Below are 22,579 nucleotides of genomic sequence, written 5' to 3'. Positions count from 1 at the left end.
TATGTATACTGCTAGCTGTTTTGCCAAATGGAAGAGACTGGGCTAATATCAATTCCTTGAGTTGGTAAATCAGCCTCTTAGCTGAGCAGGGGTGAGAGTAGTACCATCTGCTGGCTGCTTGTGAAAGTTTCAGACTTTTCATGGAGTTACAAATGATTAATAACTAAACTGACTAACAAGTTTTATAAGTCTCATTGCTTGGCCTAATAAACAAATCTGTCAAATGTCTCTTGTGTATTAAACAAGAATTAATGGGATGACTCCTGTTCACATATGGTCAGTACATCACTGTCTGTTGGTGTCAGGCCTTGCAGCCGTACAAAATGCTACAAAAGTCTCTTTGCCTGGAGCAGAGATGCTTTAGACCACCTTGGAATGACGAAGGGCTGATAACCGTGATTGGTTTGATTCACCTGGCTAAGGCATGTTACTTTTCTGTCTACTTCCTTACATGTAAAATGGCAACAGTAATTGCTTTTAGCATTAACGATCACTTGTTATTATGCAAACCCTGAATAAGTCAAATAATATAGAAGTATTTAATGAAATGAGCTAAGTAGACTATGATTAGGGAATGGTCCAGAATACTGACATCTGTTTGGTTTTTATAGTTACTATGTGGGCATGTGTGGAGATGGAGCAAATGACTGTGGTGTAAGTATTTTTATTTTCCATACTGAACTGTTCAGTTAAACTTTACAGCTGAAAGCAAGTTTTTAAATGTTCTCTATTTCAATGTTACCTGGCAGGCACTAAAGAGGGCACATGGTGGTATATCTTTGTCTGAACTTGAGGCTTCTGTGGCATCACCATTCACTTCCAGGACACCTAGTATTGCCTGCGTGCCAAAGCTGATCAGGTAATGCCACTTACTGTGAGCTTAAATGCGTCCGTGTAACTCATTTTGCATACCCTATATTAGTATATGTTTGATGCTGTAGGAGGCCAGTTTGAATTAAAGAACAAGCCATACGAGACATTAGTAGTTCTTTCTTTACTGAAGGTACTCTGGGCAAAGGCTTGTCATAGCATGACATCGTTCAGTATTTTGTTATAAAACGTTTTGTCCATGTAAAGTTAATTTTTTAGAGCATGAGCAAGCTTCTACACATTAGCATGTAATTTGATGTCTTAGTGACTATGCTAGTTTCCAAAAAGGCTATGTGTAATTGCAAGCAGTAAAATTATTTGGATAACTGCTCAGCACTATATGAAGTAGAAAACAAATTTTCTAAATAGGGTTTGACCAACTTCTGATTCAGGAATTAGAAGTTAGGTAATAATTTTGGATAAAGGTCAGCCAGAGAAGAATCTAGTTAAGTCTGTGTGGGACTGATGAAGTAATGCACAATCAGAAACATTTCTGAAGTCAGCAGCTCTGTGGCTGGCTGCATGTTCATTCAATCCGAGATGTAAACTAGCACTTCATAGAAGCTTTTGCAAGCAGACCTTCATTTTAAAACCTCTATTGGAAAACCACATAAAGTCCAATGAACACTGAAGTAAGGTGGTGGCTCAGTTCAAAAGGAATGCTCACAGCTTCGATGTGCTTGAATATGTACCATTCTGACCCCTTTTTTCTCTGTGTGTCTTCAGCTTAATGTTCCTCAAAGGGTTTGTTGATGTGTTTAATTGAAGCTAACATTTTTCTAAGCAGAATTTAACTGCTTGCACAGAAGGCTTTCTAGTTACCTGATTGGATTTGTTTTGACAGGGAAGGCCGTGCTGCTTTAATAACATCTTTCTGTGTGTTTAAGTTCATGGCATTATACAGCATTATCCAGTACATCAGTGTTACTCTGCTGTATTCTGTAAGTATTCTGTAAGTGCTTAAGCATTATTTAAAAACTGACAGCATTTTAAAATAACCTAACTTTATTTAAAGGGCAATGCTTTTCCTTTATGTAAGGATTGAAAAGAGAGCAGCTTGCAAGTGTTGAGTTAGGAGAGGGAAAAAGTAAAGTGGAGTATTACCTGTTAATATGATTTAATTCACAATATGGTGTGTGTATTTTAATTTGTATTCTGAGTAAGTTAAACATGCAAAGTATTAAAGGACCTTTGAGGTGGAAATTTTGACAACTGTATGTATATGTATTAAGATTATGGTGCTTAGAGAACTGGGCCTAAGCTATTATTTCATTGGTTTGTGAGATTCAGTAATATAAGTTTGATTACAAATTTCAATTACTAATAGCTTATGCATCTTGAAACTCAAAATTTTTTCATACCTTGATACTTCAGGAATTCATCTATATGAACTGTAGAGTATTCAAGACTCCTGCAGATGAAAGAAGCCAGTTTGACAAGAGACTGTCTCATTTATAAAGTGAAATTTAAAGAATTAATGCCATAGGAGTGTCACTGTCGTAATTTCTTCACACCGAGAAACACCCTAATGTTTCAGTTGTGATTTCTGTCTAGATCCTGAGCAATTTGGGAGATTTCCAGTTTCTCTTCATTGATTTGGCAATCATTTTGGTGGTTGTCTTCACTAGTAAGTATTGTGTTGAATTATCACTGCTGGCTTTTATAAAGCAGTTTTTGCTTGGTCACATTTTCTTTAATAGCTAATTACATGCTGTTTGGAGCCAGCACTGTGACATACAGTTAAGATGTTACAGCTACTAGAGTATATGCACTAAAAAAGCCAAACCACTGTATACTGAATTAGATTCATCTGAAGTTTGTGAAATGTCCTCCTATGAAATGCAGGTTGTGAAAAGAAGTTCTTAACAGTACAGGAAGTTATATCTACTGACATGGGGAGACTGGTTTTGGAATCAAAACAGGAGTTTTCCCAATATCATCTTTCACATATGTTTTGATTTCTTGCATTTTTAGTTGAACTTCTGTCCACAAGATGTTATACTTGAAAACTATTGTCTAGTGAAATATTTAATTCCACATATGAACCTACCACTAAGTTGACTGTCTAACAGTAGAATTTTCAAGTTTATTAGAAACTGCTTCTTTGAAGCAGTGGCAGACCAAAGCTGAGGAGACGAGCTGTAAGTCCTTGTGCCAGACACAGGGAATTTGGCCAGACACCCCTAATTCCTTAAGTCTCATGGCCTCTATTATTGTTCCCTGCTGTCCTGTGCTGCTGGGGTCACCAGCCAGTAGAAGGCACTGTGACATTATTCTAGCGTGGTATATAATCTTTTCAAGGTGGTTTCATACTTGCAGTTCTGGATTCATTTTTAAAGTGATGTCATGAGCAAGCCATTCTAATTCCACAGAATGGGAACAGGATAATTCTTGGAAACCATAATGATGTAATGTGTAATTTGTTTTTCTTTCTCTTTGCAGTGAGTCTGAACCCTGCTTGGAAGGAGCTTGTTGCGCGAAGGCCCCCATCAGGGCTTATCTCAGGTCCACTTCTGTGTTCCGTTTTGTCTCAGATCATCATCAGCTTTTCTTTCCAGATCTTCGGGTTTTTGTGGGTTAAACAGCAATCCTGGTATGAGCCTTGGACCCCGGACTCTGAGTAAGTGTTTCAGTGGCTCCGTGCAGGATAGAGTGATGACTGGAAAGCTGGAGGCAATAATTGCTCTCTTCTTTATTGACCCCCTTTGGGGACGTTGTAAATAAAGCTTCTGTGTGGCAGCTTGTTAGCTGGATTTTTTTGTGAAAAGCATACTAATATGCAGGGGTTACCAATGGCTGAAATGCAGAATTAGGTCGAAGCCAGACTGTGTGGTCTTGAAGACTCTTCAACCTTGGGACAACTGAGATCGAAATTTTAAATTAACTATTCAGACTCTTCTGTATTATAAAGTTTTGTTTTCTGTTAGAGTTCCAGTAAATCAAATTCATAGTTGTGAAAATCAAGAGGTGTTTTAGATTGCAGTATTTTCTTACCTGTCTTTAAAGTGTATGTACAGTGATAGTTTCTAAACAGTTCATATAGTTAACTGACAAACTGGAAGCATAAAAGAACTCAAAGCTCAGAATTCACAGAAATTGCTGCCACCCTGCCACAGTTTTGAGTTATTTCTTACTACTTGCAATAGGTTTTCAAGCATGAACGTTTTTTACTACTGTATCAATTTGTTCTGTCATTACTTTTGTTATTAAGTAGGCCTGTTTTTGTCTTCTCCTTAACTCACTGTTAAATGTCTTTTTTTTATGTTGTAGTGCATGTAATGTATTGGATGCCACAAACACCAGCTCTGCAGGTGGTGGGAATGAGACTCTCCATGATGAACATAACATTAAAAATTATGAAAACACAACTTTGTTTTTTATATCCAGTTTTCAGTACCTCATAGTGGCAATTGTCTTTTCTAAAGGAAAGCCCTTTAGACAACCATGCTACAAAAATCGTAAGTCCTTTCTTACTATATACAGTTCAATAGTAAAACTCCAAGTGACTGCACACTTGTTTATTCATGGCTCACAATTCTCTTGTGCCACTTCAGCAGTAATAGTGTTGCTGGGAGAACATAGCACAATTATTCTCTGATAATCGGAGGTAGAAATAGGAAAGTATTAAACCGTATGGATAAATTTGTGTTAATGGTTGCTTTGTTTGGAGAAGTATATGTGTGTATACATTTTAGCTCCACAAGTGAGCCAGTGAGAAATTGAGTCTAGCCTTCTGTCTCTTCATGGCTATCAGTGCAACTTGTGTTGCCAAAATCCCATGATACATGGGACAACTATCTAAAACTGATTGTGAGATGGTCTGATTAAAATACCTTTTCTTCTTTTACAGTTCTGTTTGTTATATCTGTGATAGTTCTTTACGTCTTCATATTTTTCATCATGTTGCATCCTGTTGAATCTATTGACACATTTCTTGAGGTAAGATTCAGCAGATGTGCAGGTGTCTGTACTTCCTAGGGTAGGCTGCCTTTTGGGCAAGCTTGGGCCCTTTAGAGCATTAACTTCACATCTCTGCTGGGGGAAAGGGAGAATTTGTAACTCTGAGCCTGTCTTGAACGTGTGTTCACTTCATGTGTGTGTTGATAACCTCTGGCAACTTTTTTCACAGCTCGTGTGTGTGCCACATGAGTGGCGCCTAAGAATTCTGGTCATTGTTATTCTCAATGCAATTGTATCTGTGCTGATTGAGGTAAGAAAATCAAATGGAAAAAATGCTTGGCTGTTAAATGTGTTTTTTCAGGGTATGTGTTTATCTTTTGTTTAGAAGGCCTCTCTTCACAGCATGCCAGTGTAAGTGGCCACTATTAGGCTTGTATTCCTAAAAATGTCCTTGTAGGCTAGATTAAAGGTGTCAAGGATTTCTGTGTTAAAGGAATAATTTCTAAAACTTTTTTTAATTATAAAGGTGGAAAAAATTGAAAGACAAATACATTATTTCAGCTGTTTCGTAGGACAATACTCTCAGCATTTATTTGCTGTGTTAATTCAGTTCAGAACAACACTACATATGAAAGAACTATATAAAATCCTGGGGAGAGCCCATCTTCATTCAGTTGGATCATATGCATAGCTTATTGTTCAGAGTAATGCAGATCTCTATAACTTGTTCGTCTAATCTGATCCAAGTACCGATGTTCATGCAGATCTGCTTTTTCCAGCCCTGAGCTTGTTCAGAGTCATTCACTCTGGATTTTGACCTCTTCTGCTGTGATTCCAGGGTTAGCGTGGGCAGAAACAGGCCCTTCCTTTCATCCAGGTACCTCCGTGTTGTTACCAAGAATCAAAGTCTGACAGATGCATTTTCCAGAAGCAGTCTGGATCCAAAGGCAGTAATTTATTCCTGTGGTTAGTTGTTCTCCCTGTTAAACTGATGACATTTTTCCAACCTGAATACATTTAGGTTTTGGTTGCAGCCATTAGTCACTTTTTTTTCCACAAGTTGAAAAAGCCTTTCAACATTATCTAGCCCTTGCACACTACAATTACCTGCTTTTACTGAATAACATTTTCTGCAGCTTCTAGTCAGTATTTCCATTAATGTATAAGGGATTGCTATGAAGGTAACCAGCATAATGTTTGCTTGGATCATACCATTTGACCTTTGAAGATTATTATGCCGTTAATATTCTTTCCAGTTGACTAGGTTTTTTTTCCCTTTTATTTGTGACTTAGTAAAAATAAAAACAAACTTTTTTTTTTTATACTTTGATCAAAATTATCAAGGCTTTGTGTTCACACTGTTGTTCCAAATAGAATTTGCAATATATTCTATTATGTTGCTGCCTAGTGGAACATGTTTTTCAGTGCTTTCACATTACAGGGAATAATTTGATTTTTCCAAAACATAGCAGTAGATGCAAATATCTTTGGCTTTTGCCTTATTAACAAGTTTATCCTCTCCTAAAGATCCTGTGCCTTTCTTACCTTGTCTTATATTTACTCTAATGCTGCTTGTGATGTTTTCCTTTATGCCCTTTAATTATTTTGTTCCTTTGTACTACTAAACTCTTAATAGTTTTCTTTTTGCCTCCTTTTTGTTGAAAGTTAAATTTTGTGTATATTGATATCTTTACTACTGAAACAAAATAGTTATGCTGAAGCTGTAAAATTGTGGCTTTTTTGTCTTCCAGTAAATTTAAAGCAAACCTAGATAGAAATATTTTTTTCCTGTTTACTTTTTATGGTCAGTTCTGACATTTTTATTACCACCTCTGGGAATTCAGCTCTTTTTAAGCACTAAGAGTATTCCCTGGAATTGAGCTTTTTGTTGATACGTGGAGTGTAAATAGGTGGTGGTTACAATTTTCAGTCCAGTAATAAATGTTACTGAGTGAAATAAACTTACCTTCTGCTGAAAAATTGCTTTGTTCTGCCAGTGATCTTTTTAGCTTTTATACAACCTGGTGATGTTTCTGTTCGGGAGGTGTAAGAGATCTGGTAGAAAGTGTGTACAGTGTGTCAGTCCAGGTCCCAGCACGTGCCTCTCGAGGACAGATGGTTCTCCTCTGGTTTAAATGTTCATAAGGTTCCACTCCTGGGCCTGTTGGTTGCCTCATCAATCTGTAAACTTCTGAATTTCTGCTAAACATAACCTAAGCAATATAATTAGTGTAGAGCATTTGCTTTCACTCAGTATTTCAAACCTCACCCCACTCTTTTTCCTATGCAGGTCTGCATTAGCATCTTTGAACACTTTATTCACCTGTCATTACCAAAACTGGTAGGGTGATTTGTCACATTCCTTTTAAGCAGGCTTTTACTATTTATCTTGTTGCCCATACTTCAGTAGTGGAGCAGAAGTACCTATGGAATTTAGTTTTCTTGATATTAATTGTTTGGGACGTTCTGCTTTGGCTTAAAACCTTTTTCTTCCACTTTCACTGCTAGTTGAATGCTTTGCTTAGACAGAGATAAGTTGTCTTGCTGTACAGCACGTCCAACAGAAGCACTGGCTAGTGATCTCACATCCCGAACCTTGTTTTATGATACACACTTCACCTTCCGTAACTTCAGCCTGCTTTTGTCCCTCCGTTTGAACTCTATTTGTCCAACTCCAGCAGCATGACCCGAGGCTCCCTGAAGCTTTTTGCTGCAGTGCTGACTCATTGGGCCCAGTGCATTGTGTAGAAATCACAGGCTATTTTGTTCATAGAATATCCGGTTGGAAGGGACCACAGGGATCATTCAGTTCCAGTACAGCTCTATGCCTTTCTGTCCTGTGTGCCTGGCTGGATTTGCTGCTCCCTACACTTTTCACTACAGTGTTACTGGGTACCACAGGTCATGTTCTGAGTATCTAGGAAAAGCTGCTGGTGGCATCTCCTTATTTCTTTTAACAGTGTACTCTATATGTGTGTCACCTAGAGTTTGTGCTGCTGAGACTAATCCCTCAGTAATTGCCTCTTTAAATGTCTCATAATTATGGGATATGTGAGGTATTGGATATCTTCTTTTGTTACACTTGCCAGTTTGATGCTTTTGTGTCACACTATTACCCATATGTAGTTTCTTCATTGCTTCCGTGACAAGAATAGTTTCTGACTGTGTCCCAGATGTATTTTCTGAAATGCTGTGTAAAACTGTTGTTCCTTGCATGCAGGTGCCAGACTAGGTTCACCAAACATGCATATTCTTCCCACCAGATGATAGAATATATTGCACAACAAAGGCAGATCCCAGCAGATGGTTCCTCCTTAGCCTTGATGCCTTGTATAGTCATACTTAAGCCAGACTGGCTTCAAAAACGAACATCTAACAAGTTGAAGATTTGTTGGCAAATGCTTTCTAAAAGCACTACAACATTTGGATATATAATAAAATCATAAGCATTATAAAATCTTTTGTAAAAGTCTGTCTAACCAGCTCCCATTTCTTAATGGCAGGCGTTGGTCAGTTGTTCAAAATGGAATCTGGCCAAAGATCAGAGTTGTAGGCTCAATGCCACGGAAGATGCAGGTTCACACCTGTGTTGCCGGATTTGTTCAAGGTTCTCGAGTCCGCCCACACAGCTGTATGAAAATAACCAGATGTACTGAACATACTGTGCAACTTCTGCCCTCTTTTCCAAAATCTGGAACAACTCCTGCAGAATTCCTTCAGGCTTCCTGCTGGTGGCTCTGCTTTGCCACCCCACTGGAGGTTTTCTGGGAATGTCACTGGTTGAAAACAGTCTACGAACAAAGCATAGCTCCAGCACGAAGTACACTGTCACGTTAAAGATGGTTTGAGGGGAAACTGCTTTAAGCACTCATGTCTGTGGTGCTTCACAGGTTTTTTAGAGTATTGAAACACATTTAAAATGTGTATTTATGATTTTTACCTGTATCTATGGATGCAGTTTTGGTCATTCTTGCTGTTGATTTAAAGTACATGTTCATATTCTTAAATCTCATGTGAGCACTTTACGAATGAAAATGTTTGTCACTTAAGTACTGAAAAGTAATGTAAATTCTCCTTTTGACCTGGCACTGAATAAGTTATGCCTAACACAGTATTTCAGGTTTTATTTGTAATGTACACGCTAATGATCATTAGTTTCTTTAATTCTTCCCACTCACTACAATGTCTCACAGAATGTCCTCCTTGATATGATCCTTTGGAAGGTTGTGTTCAATCGAGACAAACAAGGAGAATATCGCCTCACCATACCCCAGCCGCCTCAGGTTGGAGACCAGTCTTTTGCTGTCATCATTTGAGTGCATGCAGATCAATTCAGTTTTGTCTTTTTATGATCTATAAGTGCCTGTTGTCTTATCTCAATCTTAGGACTGTTTAAATTAGATTTCTGTAACTAGAATATTAAAAGGAAAGGCTTCTGGTTTTAGATTTTTTTCCTTGTTGACTCTTAAAGAATTTAGCTCTGTATACAAGAACTGCCAAGCAAACCCAGAGAATTGCTTTTAAGACTTTTCTCACTTCATCTTCAGTTTGCACATTAGCAAATTTTGTTTGTGATGTCAGGAGTTAGCATGCCAGGACTGGAAACATCTTGATTTGCTTGGAAGCAGAATTGCTGGCTCTAATCCAGTTCTTTATGAAATTATTTTGGTTTAGAGTTTTAGATCATTGTCTGAGAGCAGTAATTAACATGTACAAATGAAATGAAACAAAATAGCAAATAAAAGTACGTTATTACTGCTTCAGATGGTTTAGGAGACGGAAGGATTTGGCTTCTGCTGATCAGGTGACCGTGAATCTTGGTCTGGTCTGCCCCTCTGTCATTAATATGTGAAGGAAATCCATGCAAATTCCATGAAAACTTTTTCTTTAAGCCTGTCAGCTTATTACTTGTAGCTAGTTGTACATTTGTTCCTGCTAGAATTACAATGGTTTATTTCTCAGCACTAAATTTTATTAAACATATTCACTTCAGATTTAGGCTTGTCCTTTTGAGGTTGTTTGAGAACAAATTGCTTTGTGTTCACTGAAGAATGGAAGTTCTGCTTAAGGCTCGTGTTTGGTTCAGTTCACCAACTGATAGAAATTCAGAGCATGAAGAAAACCATAGAATTGATCTGCATTGAAATGTCAGCCCTGCAGACTGTGGGTGCTTTCTGAGACACGAGAGGGGTTGGTTCTGTCTTGAGAACGAGGAATGGTGCTTCTCTTATCCAGCTGGTTAAGTTGCATGCATTTGGGACTGGGAAAGGAAAAACAGGAAGGAAGACTTAAGCTCAATAATTTGTGTTTGTTTTAATAACTATTAATGTGTGTAGGACTTAGGTTTCACAGTATCAGCAAGTTAAATTCAGCCACTTTTGGCTGGTTGGCTGCCTTCAGTTAAATGAGTCATTGCTTAAAAAGTGATTTGAGACTCTGTGAATTTAACTGCTTTTTCTAGACCAGGCTTTTATTTTTCAATAGTAACATTGTTTAATGGTGCCTGTTATATCTGTGTTTATTGAAGCTATTATAAAATATGCAATAAAGCTGTTGGGGACCTTAGATGTTACAACAATGCAGAATACTCATTTTTTCTTAATGTTTTAAAAATGTTATTGCTACCATAGTGTAGAAGAGATGGTATAACAGACGACTTTCTGTACTATACTTTCTAGGTCCAATGTGACAAGGAAATAATAAATTAGAAACTAAAATAATAGTTTTTCTTCTAGAGATTTGCTGTGTTGTTAGTGATATTAATTTGTTCTCATGGTAATCCAGTTTCCAAATCTCTTCACTTCTGCAGGAGTCTGTGGTTCGCTGTGGAGCCTGTTTCCTTTCTTCCCTGTTTGGTTGTAGAGAGAGGACACCAAAAGCCAAGTATATGCATCTAGCTCAGGAACTGCTGGTTGATCCAGAATGGCCACCAAAACCCAGAACAACAACAGAAGCGAAAGTACCATCCCAAGAAAATGGTTCATATCAAATCATCACTGTAACGTAGCAGTGGATCCTGGTGGCATGTGTCTTTAGTAGTGTTCAGAAGAATGTAATTGTAAGGCTTCATTTGAAATTGCGGTGTACTAAAAATGTCAAATTTGAATGCAGATGTTTCTAACTGTGTTGTCTCTCGGAATACAAAGTTCAGAGCCAGACATCTTATGGCTATACATTTTAAAAATGTAGGTTACCTTAGGCAGAACAAAAATGATTGCGTTTCCTTCCACCTTCTTTCAAAGTTCATTATTCCTAAATGAGATGTATTTGAAGGTTTAAACTGCAGGGCGGTTAAAACAGGTTTACTTGCTTTGCCTGGAGTATCTCAATCATTGTTCTAACCTGCTTACCCGAGCACGCGTTCATGTAAACCCTATGATGTGACGCTTTCATGGTCGTTCTGGAGGCACATGTTAACCTTGTCATGCCTTTTTTTTGATATTCACTGTCAAAAAGCTTTGTGCCTCAGAACAGCTCTAAAGTTTTGGTGTGTGTACCTCTGAAGTTTGTCCCTGCCAGTAAGGAGTGTTTCCAGGTGTCATGTTTGGGTTTTAAGTTTAATTCTTTAGTCTGCCACAGCAGGAATTAGGAATGCTGTAGAAGCAATATGCTCTGTCCTTTAGAAGAAAGCACGTTGCTTTCAAGTGGGTTCTTTGCTTCTTTTCTAGCTAAACCCCAAGGAGGGCTTAGGTGGCCTCCAGAGAAGGAGGCACTTGGCTACACTCAAGTTTTTGGAGAAGGAAGGCTAGAGAATCTTAACACTTTCTTTGACTCATGTTTTATTACATTTAGCTATGCATTTCTCCACAGACCTTGCTTTTTCCAGCGGAAGGGTTGGATTATCCCTTTGTGCACCAGGGTTTTTTTTGTAAATCTTAAGATAATTTTCCTGTATCCCTTGAAGCAGTGAGGCCAGAGTTACTGCTGCAAGGGAAATGGGGGTGGGAGGGAGGAATATTTTCAAATGCCCACGCTTGGGATTTGTGCATGTTAAGAACATATGCATTTCAAAGATTCTGCCAGTATCTTAAGCACTATATGTAGCTGTATGAAACAAAATTAAGATTAAATAGATGAGCTAAAATCTGTCTTGCTGCAGAACTATAAGGCTTATGTGGATTTCATTTATTGAAGAAGAAAAAAAAAAAAAGAAAAAAAATGCTTGCATCACCAATAATGCTGCTTAAGCACTTGGGGTAGTGATACATCATTTTGCCATTAGGCGGTGGCAAAAACACAAGACCACTAGAAAAATAGGTGTGCAAAGATGTAGAGGCAAGCATCATCTTCATGTTCAAAGCTTAAAACTTTTGTTAAAAAAAAACCACAAAACAAATGTATCTCCAAACCATCTTCACCTTGCTAAACTTTCAGAAAAGTCATCTTTGTTGTCTTTGGGAAGATGATAAAATATCGCGTCTTGATCAGTGTGTTTTGACCAGGTGCAACTGACTGGTTCAGAGTCCTCCCGGCTTTGGGGGGGGATCTGTAGAAGTCACAATTCTGTAGAGATCCTTTAGAGAAGGAAGACGAGTCCTTTAGAATAGTCATGGAAGGAGGGCCCCAAACTTTCAGGTTAGCTGGGGTCATTTTGAAGTGTGTGTATTCTGATGATGGAATTTGAGGTTTTGTGTTTGTGGGTTGGGTTGGTTTTTTTTTTTTTCAATTTTTATTTTTTTAAATTCCTGTGGAGACAATTTCATTCCAGCATTGTTTTAATACGGGGAGTTTTTCAGGTCAGGCCTAATTCCCTTGCGCTGTCCTGTGAGGCAGAACGACAGTGGCCCCCACTGCTCACGTTGTGGTTTCTGCAGCGCTGAACACACCGTGCCAACGGGGAATTTAAAAGTGGTGCTAAATGGTTTGGAAGACTTTTTCCTAGAACTTGGGTGTTTAAGTTATTAGTACTTGGTCCTCAGAAACAATATGTATATGTTGTACTATCCTCCAGTCCAGCTGTCAGCTCTTTTCCTGATTTTGTTGTTGGTTGGTTTTGAGGAGTGGAGCAGGAGGAAGGGGGAAGTGGTTTTCTTAGCACTCATTCAACAGAGCAATGTAAAAGTCTTATTATCATGGCTTCTTATGTTCATAAACATTGAACAACATTGGTAGCTTTGAAGAGGTTGTGGACTTGGATAAATCAATTAATCATGAACTTAAATCCATTGGCTAATTTCTGGCGATGTTGATTTTACAAGATTTTTGTAGCATGGAATAATTGATGAAGAATAATTCTTAGCTGCGTAAGTAACACTCAAATTTAAAGAAAAATAATATTTTAGTTGAAAATTGTTGTGAAGCTATGCATCTTGGACCTGGGAGCTGTGACTTATCCTTAAACTCATAAGCTTTTGCTTTCCATTTCATTGGCCATTTTTAGCTTGGGTGTTCCATCAGAAATGAAAGAAAATATTTGTGTCTTTCCCTTTTACATGCTTTTGCTTAATACTTTCTCTAAACTGATAATTTCTCTCTTTGGTTTCTGAAGCTACTCTTTCAGTCTTACTCTGGTTTATTAGACTTATCTAGAAAGTGAGGAGGAAACAGCTTGTGGAGGTGGGCTTGTCTTTGGAGAACATCTTAGGGAACTCTTACTAAAACTGAATTTGCCAAGTGTCTCCACTTGATTGAGTGACTAATGGGTCACGAGCCCATTAAAGTGGGATATTTTGCAAGTGGAAGCTGGTTTCCTCAAGGTATGTGTTCAGAGTTAGTAAATGTTCTTGAGGTTGCATGCTTGAGCTCTGACCTATTTGCTTCTGGTGCTTGGTCAAGAATAATAAATCAGCCTTTCTGAGAATCCTTCTTGTTGTTGCAAGTTCAGCCACAAAATGAGCTTTTGCATCTTCTGCGATTATTGGGATTTATGCCTTCCTGCCCAAGAGCCGAGCTGGGCCACCTATAATTTTTCTCTTTATGAGCAGTTTAGTTTTTCTGGTTTTCAGAAATGCAGCAAACTAGATCTGCACTAGCGTATTCAGTTTCTGCTTTGAAGTAAGATGCAATTCAGTTCGTAGAGAAAAAAATCTCTGTAATGTTCGTCTTGGAAGTCTAAATTCAGGTGAACAGACCAATTTAGTGAGCTCCACTAGATACCTGGTAGATGTTTTCTTCCTGCTGTATATTTTGGCCTTACATCGAGGAGTTTGATTTATTATTAAATTATTTGTGTATGCAGACTTTAATCTGTACCTATTTTACTTTGATGTATTAGGATTTGTAAATATTACTGATTTTTAAATATTATTTATGCACATACTTAAAGGACTGGTCTATCCAGAAAAGCAATTGCTAAATAATAAATGTTACTTTTTAGAAATAAATGGCAAGATCAGTAAATTGTATATCCCTCAGGGTTATTTTTAAAGTTGTTTTTTTCCTCTTCCCTTCAGACTCAATTAGCAGTAACTCTAGTTTCATGTACTATAGGACTAAATCTACTGTAAAAAGAAAATGCTGCGAATAATGCTTGAATAGAAGCGGCTAGAAAACCCCCAGAACTAACTGTCCATATTCATCGTAACTTTAAATTGGAAACTCTTACTGCTGCACTTTTAAAAGTTGTTGGATTTTTAATTCTATTTATTTTTTTCTTTCTTCATGAAGGTTGTGCTGAACAGTCATCCCAAATTGGGTAAATAATCCTGTACTGTATATGTGTATACAGTATAATACTAGGCAGATGTGGAGTCCTTTTTATGCTGCAAATTTTTAACGCTTATGTTGGTCATCACAAAATGAGAGAGCTGAAGTTCTGTAGGATTTCTCCCATGAAATTCTGAATTGTAAACTTAGGTTTTTGTATGTCTAAGGACAAGCTGTGGGGTTTTGACAATTTTTAGAGTCTTGAATATGTTGATTTTATACAGTAAAGCTTCAGGTTTTTAAAGCTATTTTCAACAAACTGCAGCTTGTTTGATAACTATGTGAACCAGAAACTAGTCAGTTTGTCATTAATTCATCAAGCCTAACACAGATTAAAATGTTCATTACAGTGCTCTCTAGAAGCTCAGCTTCCTTTTATTTTTAGATCTGAAATTATACCATGTCTTTGTATTTAAAATGTGTACTGCTGCTCTAGAATGGTACCCTGTTGTCAAGAGGCATACATGAATAACTGTACAATAGAACTGTAAATAGACTTGTAAATCATTTTTGTGACTGAAGCTCTTTGAAAATAAAATTAAAATGAGCAGATATTTTAACTCTTCTCATCAGTTTCATGAAATTACTTTTAATTATTTATACAATTAGATCCAAAGTGTGTTGAAGAGCGTGTGTCTGGTGAGGGCGGGTGGAGCAGGATGGGTGCAGCGCGGCTCTGCTGCAGCGGGATGATACTGACCATGCTTGTGCCTCCTGCCTTTGAGAGACATTTTAAAGCCAAACCTTGTGCATGTGATAGCAGCTCGTTTCACCTTGCGTTATCCAGCTGTGCCTTCTGTTCTTTGACACATGGGGGGCATTATGTTGGAAAGTCTCTTGGGCAAAGGTTTCTGGCTGTGAGCTGTTGCCGTTGGCACAGTCTCCTCAGACAATCACACAGAAATGAAGACATCTTTTCCATCCTGCAGCTCACCTGCTTAAGCATTCATTGGCAGAGCACTTTATTTTAAACCTGAAGACAAGATACTTGAAATACCTAGTTACTTAATTACAAAAACTTAATCTTTCAATTCCAAGCTCATATTTTGATAACTTAAAGCTTTTCTCCCTTCAGAATCTTTGAAGCTTTAGGTTTTGTTGGCCTGGGAGTCCAGAAGACTTGGAGGAAAAACAGAAGCCAGATGGGTCAACCCTGGATTGCTTATCCAAAGTGTTAAGTAAAAAGACTCTTCATTCCTTGCTCAAATTGCTTTGACTCCAGTCCTGCAAGAAAGTAGAAGTGAGAGCAGCCCTGTGAAGGTACATATCAATCACTTGGTTCTTTAAAGTAGATGGGTCCACTCCTTTAAAACCTAATGCACCTGTGTAGCAGACTGAAACCATCTATAACACATTTGAAATTTCTGACCGTAATTCATGTTGAAATGTACATTTCTGACTTTACCCAGATTTGCATTGGTTGCTTGAAACACATACTCCAATATCACTGTCGAACAAGCTACAAGTGTGTTTTGCGCTGTTGCATGTGTGCCTTCAAGCCTTCTCCTGTTCCGTGAGTGTTCTCAAATTCTACATTTGGAGTTGCCTACAATCCGTGGAAGCGGGTTGCTTACACAGCTAAATGTAGGCAAAATCTGCTCTGAAGCTTAAAATGTTCGTTGGCCTTTCACAGTAGTTACGCAGATACGGGTGAAAGTGTTATCTAGAGGATGCGCTTTGCTGTTTTACTTCCCATTTAAAGTGCAGAATCATGGTGAAGCCTGATTGCCTGCAATGCTCCTAGTAAGGTCCTCTAAAAACCAGATAAACTTTTAAGGTACAGTCCGAAATTCCATTTTCATGCTCATATGAGTTTAGAAACCTGCAAGAAAGTAAAAAAGTTAAGCACCATAGTTAAGCACCCCCCCCACTCTGCCTGTGGGCTGAGGCGCTCGGTGCCGGCATCCTGCACTCAGGGACAGGCTGGTGTTCGAGTGTATTGAGGTGATGGTGTCACTAGTGTATGAGAGAAGGCCAGTTTTCAGGTGGGGGAGCTACTTAAGAGGGTGAGGTTCTCTGAAAGGTTCTTGTTTGACATGGAAAAGTTGTTTGGAAGGGTGAAATCTCATGGCCTTTTTTTGGTGACTTACAGTCTCATTCGAAGAGTTGTAGGAAGGCCAGTGAGGGTTTGCTTTGCAGCACCACGTTGCTGGTAGCTGACACCACTAGATACTGTGTCCTTCCATTCCCGAGGAAGGGATGCAGATTTTACCAGTCTGCCGTACTCTGAACCCAACCAAGATTTTTTTTTTTCCTTTAAAAAGTACTCCATTTTGCTTTTTTTTTTGATGCAGCAGCTGGTTCTGATCCGTGGTGGTGTGTTCTTGTCAGCAGTTCAGGCATGTGAGAAGCTCTGCTGTCCCACCTGACTTCTTTTTAAGTGGTGGTGCTTGTCCCCATGTCTGTTTGTGGGGTTGGTGTGGGAGAGCTTCATCCTCGCCCCCAGAACGGGTGTGTTGGGATGGACCCATCCCAGCTTGGGGGTGTTGGCTGTTCCAGCTGTGTCTGCAGAACTGGTCCCAGCTGCTGCTGCTCAGCCGGGCGCTCGACTTCCAGGTTTCTGGTACACTTGGTGATTTCACTCAGAAAGTATTTCTAAACTGTGGATTTCTGTTTGACTTGCTCTTTTAAATATTATCATTATAGCTACAATGATTGCTTTCCTGTTCCTCTTTTTGTTTGGAAATCTGTACAACTTTCCAGCTTCTTGGTATGTTTCATGCAGATCTACCTGTATTGGTACAGCTTGGCACTTCTTTCCTCTCATTTCATCATGTTTTTAATACCACTGATAACTTAATATTGTGTTAAGCTGTTGAAATGAGACTGGTCGGTTATCAGAGGCTCGCTGCTGTCCTGTGCTGCTTGAGCTCTTGTGTGTTATTTCAGGCTATGTCAAAAATAGCCTGTTGCTTCTTGTGTGTTCTTGGGCTGTTCCAAGAAGTGAACTCTTGCAAATGTGGAGAGATGATCTAACAGAACTGTGTGCTGTTCTGCTTTTGGCCACTTAAAATACAGGACACCCTTTTAACCTCCATTATCTATTTTTGCAGGCTAATCTTTATTTTTAAACCTCAGGTAACCTACAATTAAAAAAATATCGTGGGCGCAGGACCTTTTGATTTTATTTTTTTTTAAGCCTTTCTGCATGTAATTGAATATAGTGCTTTTCTGTTCAAATAAATACATGCCTTATGACTACTTAGAGTTTCATAATGATTTTCATATGCTTTTATTATAGTTGACTAGTACTAATATAAACAAGGAATACTTGATTTACAAAAGTGCTTTATCTGTACTTCTCAGTGTAAGGTGAGAGCACTTTAGAAATATTTGCAGTCAACAGTAACAGAGATTTTGAATTTTGCTTTCAAGCCAAGAGAGATTTCACACACATTTTTGCAGGCTTTATGATATATTCACACAACTTTGGCTGCTAAATTGTCAACTACCTGTGATCAAACCCTGATTCTCTCTTATCTCTTGTAACAGCTAATGTTTCTGGCACGTCAACAAGGATGCTGGTGTTTCATTTGTCAGTGATGATCGAGCTTTTCTTCCAGTTGGATGCATCTGTTTGTCCTGAAAAGTGTGACTGCTCTTCGAAAAATGCAATTCATTGCTCTGGTCCCCACGTAAAAGACCTGGAGTTGTTAAATCTGCCTTGCAACATGACGGCGATTCACATAACGGACACCAATGTGACGTACTTGCGGGATGTTTTTTCTAGGATGGTGGAACTGCAGCATCTCATCTTGTCTTCAAACAACATTTCTCTGATTTCACCAATGGCTTTTAAAGGCTTGAGAAGGCTAAAAGCCCTCAAACTGCTGGATAATAAGCTGGTTGAACTTCCCCCAGAAGTGTTTGATGACATGGTACAGCTTCAGCAATTGATCATTGAAAATAACAGATTGAAATCCATCGAAGAAAATCTGTTTGACAGACTGGCTAGTTTGGAGGAGCTTTTCTTGAACAAAAACCAACTCACAGCACTTCCTACTGGTGTCCTGAAGAAACTTGCCAAACTCAAAATACTGAATTTGTCGAGAAATTGTTTGGCAGTGCTGCCTAGAAATATATTTAGTGCATTAACCAGGCTTGAGAAGCTGATGCTGTATTTTAACAGGCTGTCTTCAGTAGAGTCTGGTTTGTTTGATAGCCTGAGGGAGCTGCTGGAACTCTTCCTGCATTCCAATAACATCCAGTCCATTGCTCCTGATGCATTTCATTGTCTTCAGAAACTGAGAATCCTGACGCTCTCCAGAAACAAGCTTGAGGTTTTGCCTCCTGGGCTTTTTCTGCACTTGCATGACCTGTCTAAATTGACCTTGTACAAGAACCCCCTCAAGTCTCTTCCAGAAGTATTGTTTGGAGAAATGAGGCATCTTGGTAGCCTGTGGCTGTATCACACAAAGCTCTCGACAATACCAGATCTTGTGTTCAGTAACTTGACAAATTTAGAGCTTCTTGTGCTGAGTTTTAATCCAGAGCTTAGTGTTCTTCCTAAGAACGTATTCAGTGGTCTGAATGAACTGCGGGGCCTTTCTCTGCATACAAATAATATTTCCAGTCTGCCAGAGGGCATCTTCCAGAGCCTTCAGAAACTGCACAACATTTCCCTGTTCGATTCCAGGCTCGAGGCTCTCCCTAGAAACCTCTTCCACAATCTCAAGCACCTTCAGAAAGTTTACCTCAATAGCACTAAGCTGCAGTCTCTTCCTGGAGAAATCTTTACTGCTTTACCCGAGCTGCAAGAAGTTTTCCTTGATGGCAACCCTTGGAAATGCGATTGCCAAATTCTTGGCTTCCAAGAGTGGCTCCAGAAGAGCGGGGAGATAGTTAGAAATGTGCCATCTCTGATGTGTGACAGCCCGCTGGCCCTGCAGAATGTTTCTCTTGTGGCTCTAACAGATGGTCACCTGAAGTGCCTGCCAACTACAGCCATTGCAGACCAGGTGTTCAGCTCAACTTATTCCCCGGCTTCAACTTCTCTTGTGACGGAGCACTTGACATCACCTCGGGAGACTGCTGTAACTGCAGTGTCTGACGTGGACACCAGCACACCCACATCAACGCCTCTTGCAGCTCCAGGTTTTACCTACTCACATGTTGAAGATGTTGGATGGCCTTGGTTTCATGTCTCAGCTGTTCCAACCCGAGCTTCTCCCAGCGTTGTAATAGAGACTGACAGTGTCAGAGGAACAGATTTAACGACTCTTGCCTGGTGGGATGAGCTGCCAGCCCGCAGGAGTGCCAAGCCCTATTTTAATACCAGAGTTGCGTATTGTCAGCTATTCTTGTGCCTTCACACTTTGATTTTAGTGCTCCAGACTGTAACCATTGTGCTCAGTTTGTATGTGATGGGTAAAACCAGGCAGCTCTTGCACTCCCGAAATACTCTTACTCAGCCTGTGGTTCTGATAAAATTTTTGAGAAGATAGAGGTTACCAGCCAGAGAGAGGATTAGAAGCACTGTTTTGGATGCGTTTTGAGTATTTGGGCAGTTCAAACTTGATTCAGATATGGATTACAAATCTTCATAGCAAGAACCATAAAGACCTTGTTTTCACAGCATCATGAAAATGTACTTTTATGTACCTTACAGGGTTTGCCAAAAGTAACCACTGTGCATTGCTACAGCGCTCGGTGCGCGAACCCAGAGGGAGAGCTGAAAGACAACCTGTGGTCACCTCTGTGTGTGGTATTGGTTTCCAGCTGTGGGTTGCAGGCCTGTCCCCACCAGACACCCGCCTGCTGTCAGAGGGACGTGGCATCTGCGTAGGAACATGGCTTCAACCGTGCTTTAAAGGTTGGCCATGGTACTCCAAATGCCTTATACCACCTGCAGTATTTTGTCTCCTTGTTGAGAAAAGAAATAGTGTTTTGAAGGGGAGATGCTGGAAAATACCTTTTCAAAATAGAGGTGGGGGCAGAGCGATATGGTGCAAATGTCTTAGTTTTTGTTTTCTGTCCTCAGCCCCTTCTCAGGGCATGGCAGGAGGAAGGGGTACCATTTAAAGCTAGCAGTGCTTTAGTCTAGCTTAGCCAGAGGAAGATAAATAAGATGCCGGGCTTGGAAGTATAATCTTGAGGTATTTTGTTGTTTGTTTGTTTTTGGAAGCTTTGTAACATTTACTACAAGTATATATTTTAAGTAAACACTTTCATCCTCAAACTTTGACCAGTGGTCTGAACTTGCTATGTGACGCCGTGAGTGTTTAAACCAGCGTGCCGGCCGGTGCCCGGGGCTGGGGCTGCAGGGGAGGGGGCTGGTTTGGGAGCTGGGCTGGACTCGGCTGGGCAAGAAGGGGACAGTCTCTGCTGGGCTTGGCTGCCAGGCCATAGGTGTGCAGCGATGTGGCAGGGGCTCTGCCTGACCTCAGGGCCCTGAAGTGTCACCAGCTTTAGTGAAGTTGACTGGGGAACGTACCCCTCTCCATCACATTGTTGTAGGCAGTAGCATATTCAGTCTCAGTACTTGTTACCTTTTCTTGTTCCATAGTATTACTGCCTGACTTCCAGCCCTTTCAAGTGTTGATATACAAAGACAATGAGGCAATAGTCTGGGGTTTCCATCTTCATACTGAAACGTTTTTTAGTATTTTGAATGATAGGACTCTCCTTGTAAGCAGATGGGTAGCTGTCAGACTATGTGCTTTGTTAGCTCTTGGATTTCACTATTAGCTTTTATCTTAACTATGTGACTTAGCTTGTTCTTAAAAGCACTGGTGTTGTGCTCAAAACCTAGAGCTGGGTTGAAGTGCCTCTGGATGTGGTTCCCTGGCTCCTTGGGCAGACCCTGTGCTCTGCGAGTCCTTTCACAGTCTAACTGACTTTCTGACTATTGAGGTTTTTCCTGCGTGGCCTTGAAATGGCACTTTACAAGCCTGAGCTGAAGAGAGCTTGTGTTTGCTGCAGGTGTGCGGCTCGTTCCCTGCTGTGTGCTCCTCTAGGCAGTGAGAATAAGATAAACTACAGACTGCTTTGTTTCAGGGTGCTCTGCTGCTGGATGTGATTCCTCTTCTGGGCTGTGAAAAGAAGCAATGTGCTTCTATGGTGTTAAATAACCATTGTCTTGATGGTGAGGTTTAACAAAATTTAGCCAGCTTGGTTAAGTAGTAGGTAGAGCTACCTCTGAAGAGGGAGAATTGCAAGTCACTGCAGCTGGTGAAAAGCGAACTCGGACAAAATTCATAAACAGAAGCACCAGAATATTTGTTGCAATACGTTTAAGAGAAACACAAAGCCAACATGAGGCTTTCATGGTGGTGTTTCTGGGTAGTTACATGCTACTGCTGAAAAGGAGGCAGTTGTTACAAATTTAGGTTCTTGGTTGGACAACTGTAATGACCACTTAGTGTTGTTCCAGCTGCAGCACCGTCGTACCAGTGCCACGCAAGCATCTGCTGGCAGCAGGCAGGAGATAAGTGTAATCTGGGCTGGCAAGGGTGAGGCACTGAAGAAATGCACTCGTGGCTGCAGGCGCTTGGATGCACACTGTCTGATTTCTGAGCAAAAGCACCGATTTTGTCACCATATGGGTGTTCGAGACCCCGATGTCCGACTTCTGGACGAGCAGCGGGTTGGAGGCAGCTGCCATCCCTCTGACCCCTGGGTTGGCCACCCAGCCGTGCGGCGGGGCCAGCCGGGTCTGCGCTGCTGCTCTGGCTCTTGCTCAGCAGTCGCTGAGCTCTGGCACGTAGGGGCTTTGGCAGCGGCCGCGTACAGTCGAGTGCTCAGGGGAGGATGAGTTGTCTTCACATGCTGTCATCGTGAAGGCTGTCATCGGGCTTTCCCCGCTGGAGCCAGCCGGGGAAGTGAAGTCACCAGACAACAAAAGGCTGGAGCAATGAGGGCCTGGGGTGTTTTACTAATTCTTCCTCTGAGGTGTCCTGTTTTGGGCTGCCTCTCATTCATTACTCACTGCCCAGCATTGCTCAGCCCTTCCTCCAGAACTCCCTGGCCTGAGAAATCTAAGAGTATGCTTATTTATATCCCATCTGTTTAGCCCAGAGAAGGGATGATATTCCAGGTCAGCAGGACAGGGCTGTGGCAGGCAGGGAAGCAGCTCGGAGTGTTCCTTGGAGCCCTGTCTCCAGGTAGCATTGCTTTGCTGGTGTCTGGAGATGCTGATGTCTTGCCATCGCCAGTGTATTGGCAA

The 22,579-nt window shown here is 40.3% G+C and overlaps 2 protein-coding genes across 8 annotated transcripts in view; both read left to right on the top strand.

Moving 5' to 3' along the window:
• ATP13A3 (ATPase 13A3) overlaps nt 1-14,975 on the top strand; it is a 60,285-nt gene extending 45,310 nt beyond the window's left edge. For 3 of the 5 annotated variants that reach the window (XM_082056888.1, XM_082056886.1, XM_082056887.1), the window contains 10 exons: nt 612-654; nt 750-859; nt 1,715-1,811; nt 2,425-2,497; nt 3,313-3,490; nt 4,141-4,328; nt 4,721-4,809; nt 5,000-5,080; nt 8,964-9,053; nt 10,580-14,975. In XM_082056888.1, the coding sequence (XP_081913014.1) occupies nt 612-654; nt 750-859; nt 1,715-1,811; nt 2,425-2,497; nt 3,313-3,490; nt 4,141-4,328; nt 4,721-4,809; nt 5,000-5,080; nt 8,964-9,053; nt 10,580-10,777 (1,147 nt within the window). In that variant the 3' untranslated portion in view covers nt 10,778-14,975. The remainder of the gene's footprint in view (nt 1-611; nt 655-749; nt 860-1,714; nt 1,812-2,424; nt 2,498-3,312; nt 3,491-4,140; nt 4,329-4,720; nt 4,810-4,999; nt 5,081-8,963; nt 9,054-10,579) is intronic. The other 2 variants (XM_082056889.1, XM_082056890.1) reach the window with 2 other exon arrangements.
• A 121-nt stretch (nt 14,976-15,096) lies between these two features.
• Nucleotides 15,097-20,599, top strand: LOC309441812 (uncharacterized protein). Of its 3 annotated transcripts, none has more exons than XM_082056891.1 (2): nt 15,097-15,675; nt 17,908-20,599. In XM_082056891.1, the coding sequence occupies exon 2, from the start codon at nt 17,934-17,936 to the stop codon at nt 19,857-19,859; it is 1,926 nt and encodes a 641-aa protein (XP_081913017.1). In that variant the 5' UTR covers nt 15,097-15,675; nt 17,908-17,933; the 3' UTR covers nt 19,860-20,599. The 3 variants fall into 3 exon arrangements, with proteins under 3 accessions (XP_081913017.1, XP_081913019.1, XP_081913018.1); XM_082056893.1 differs by lacking the exon at nt 15,097-15,675 and adding an exon at nt 16,926-16,971; XM_082056892.1 differs by lacking the exon at nt 15,097-15,675 and adding an exon at nt 17,010-17,493.
• The last annotated feature ends 1,980 nt before the right edge of the window (nt 20,600-22,579 follow it).

This window comes from Streptopelia decaocto (genome assembly GCF_964273445.1).
Source record: "Streptopelia decaocto genome assembly, chromosome: 6".
Classification (NCBI taxonomy): Eukaryota; Metazoa; Chordata; class Aves; order Columbiformes; family Columbidae; genus Streptopelia; species Streptopelia decaocto.
The sequence above is the reverse complement of the archived record's forward strand: the minus strand, read 5'-3'. Positions and strand labels throughout refer to the sequence as shown.

Coding starts and splice junctions, on each gene's coding strand:
- LOC309441812 (XM_082056891.1), top strand. CDS start 17,934: ATGCTGGTGTTTCATTTGTCAGTGATGATCGAGCTTTTCTTCCAGTTG.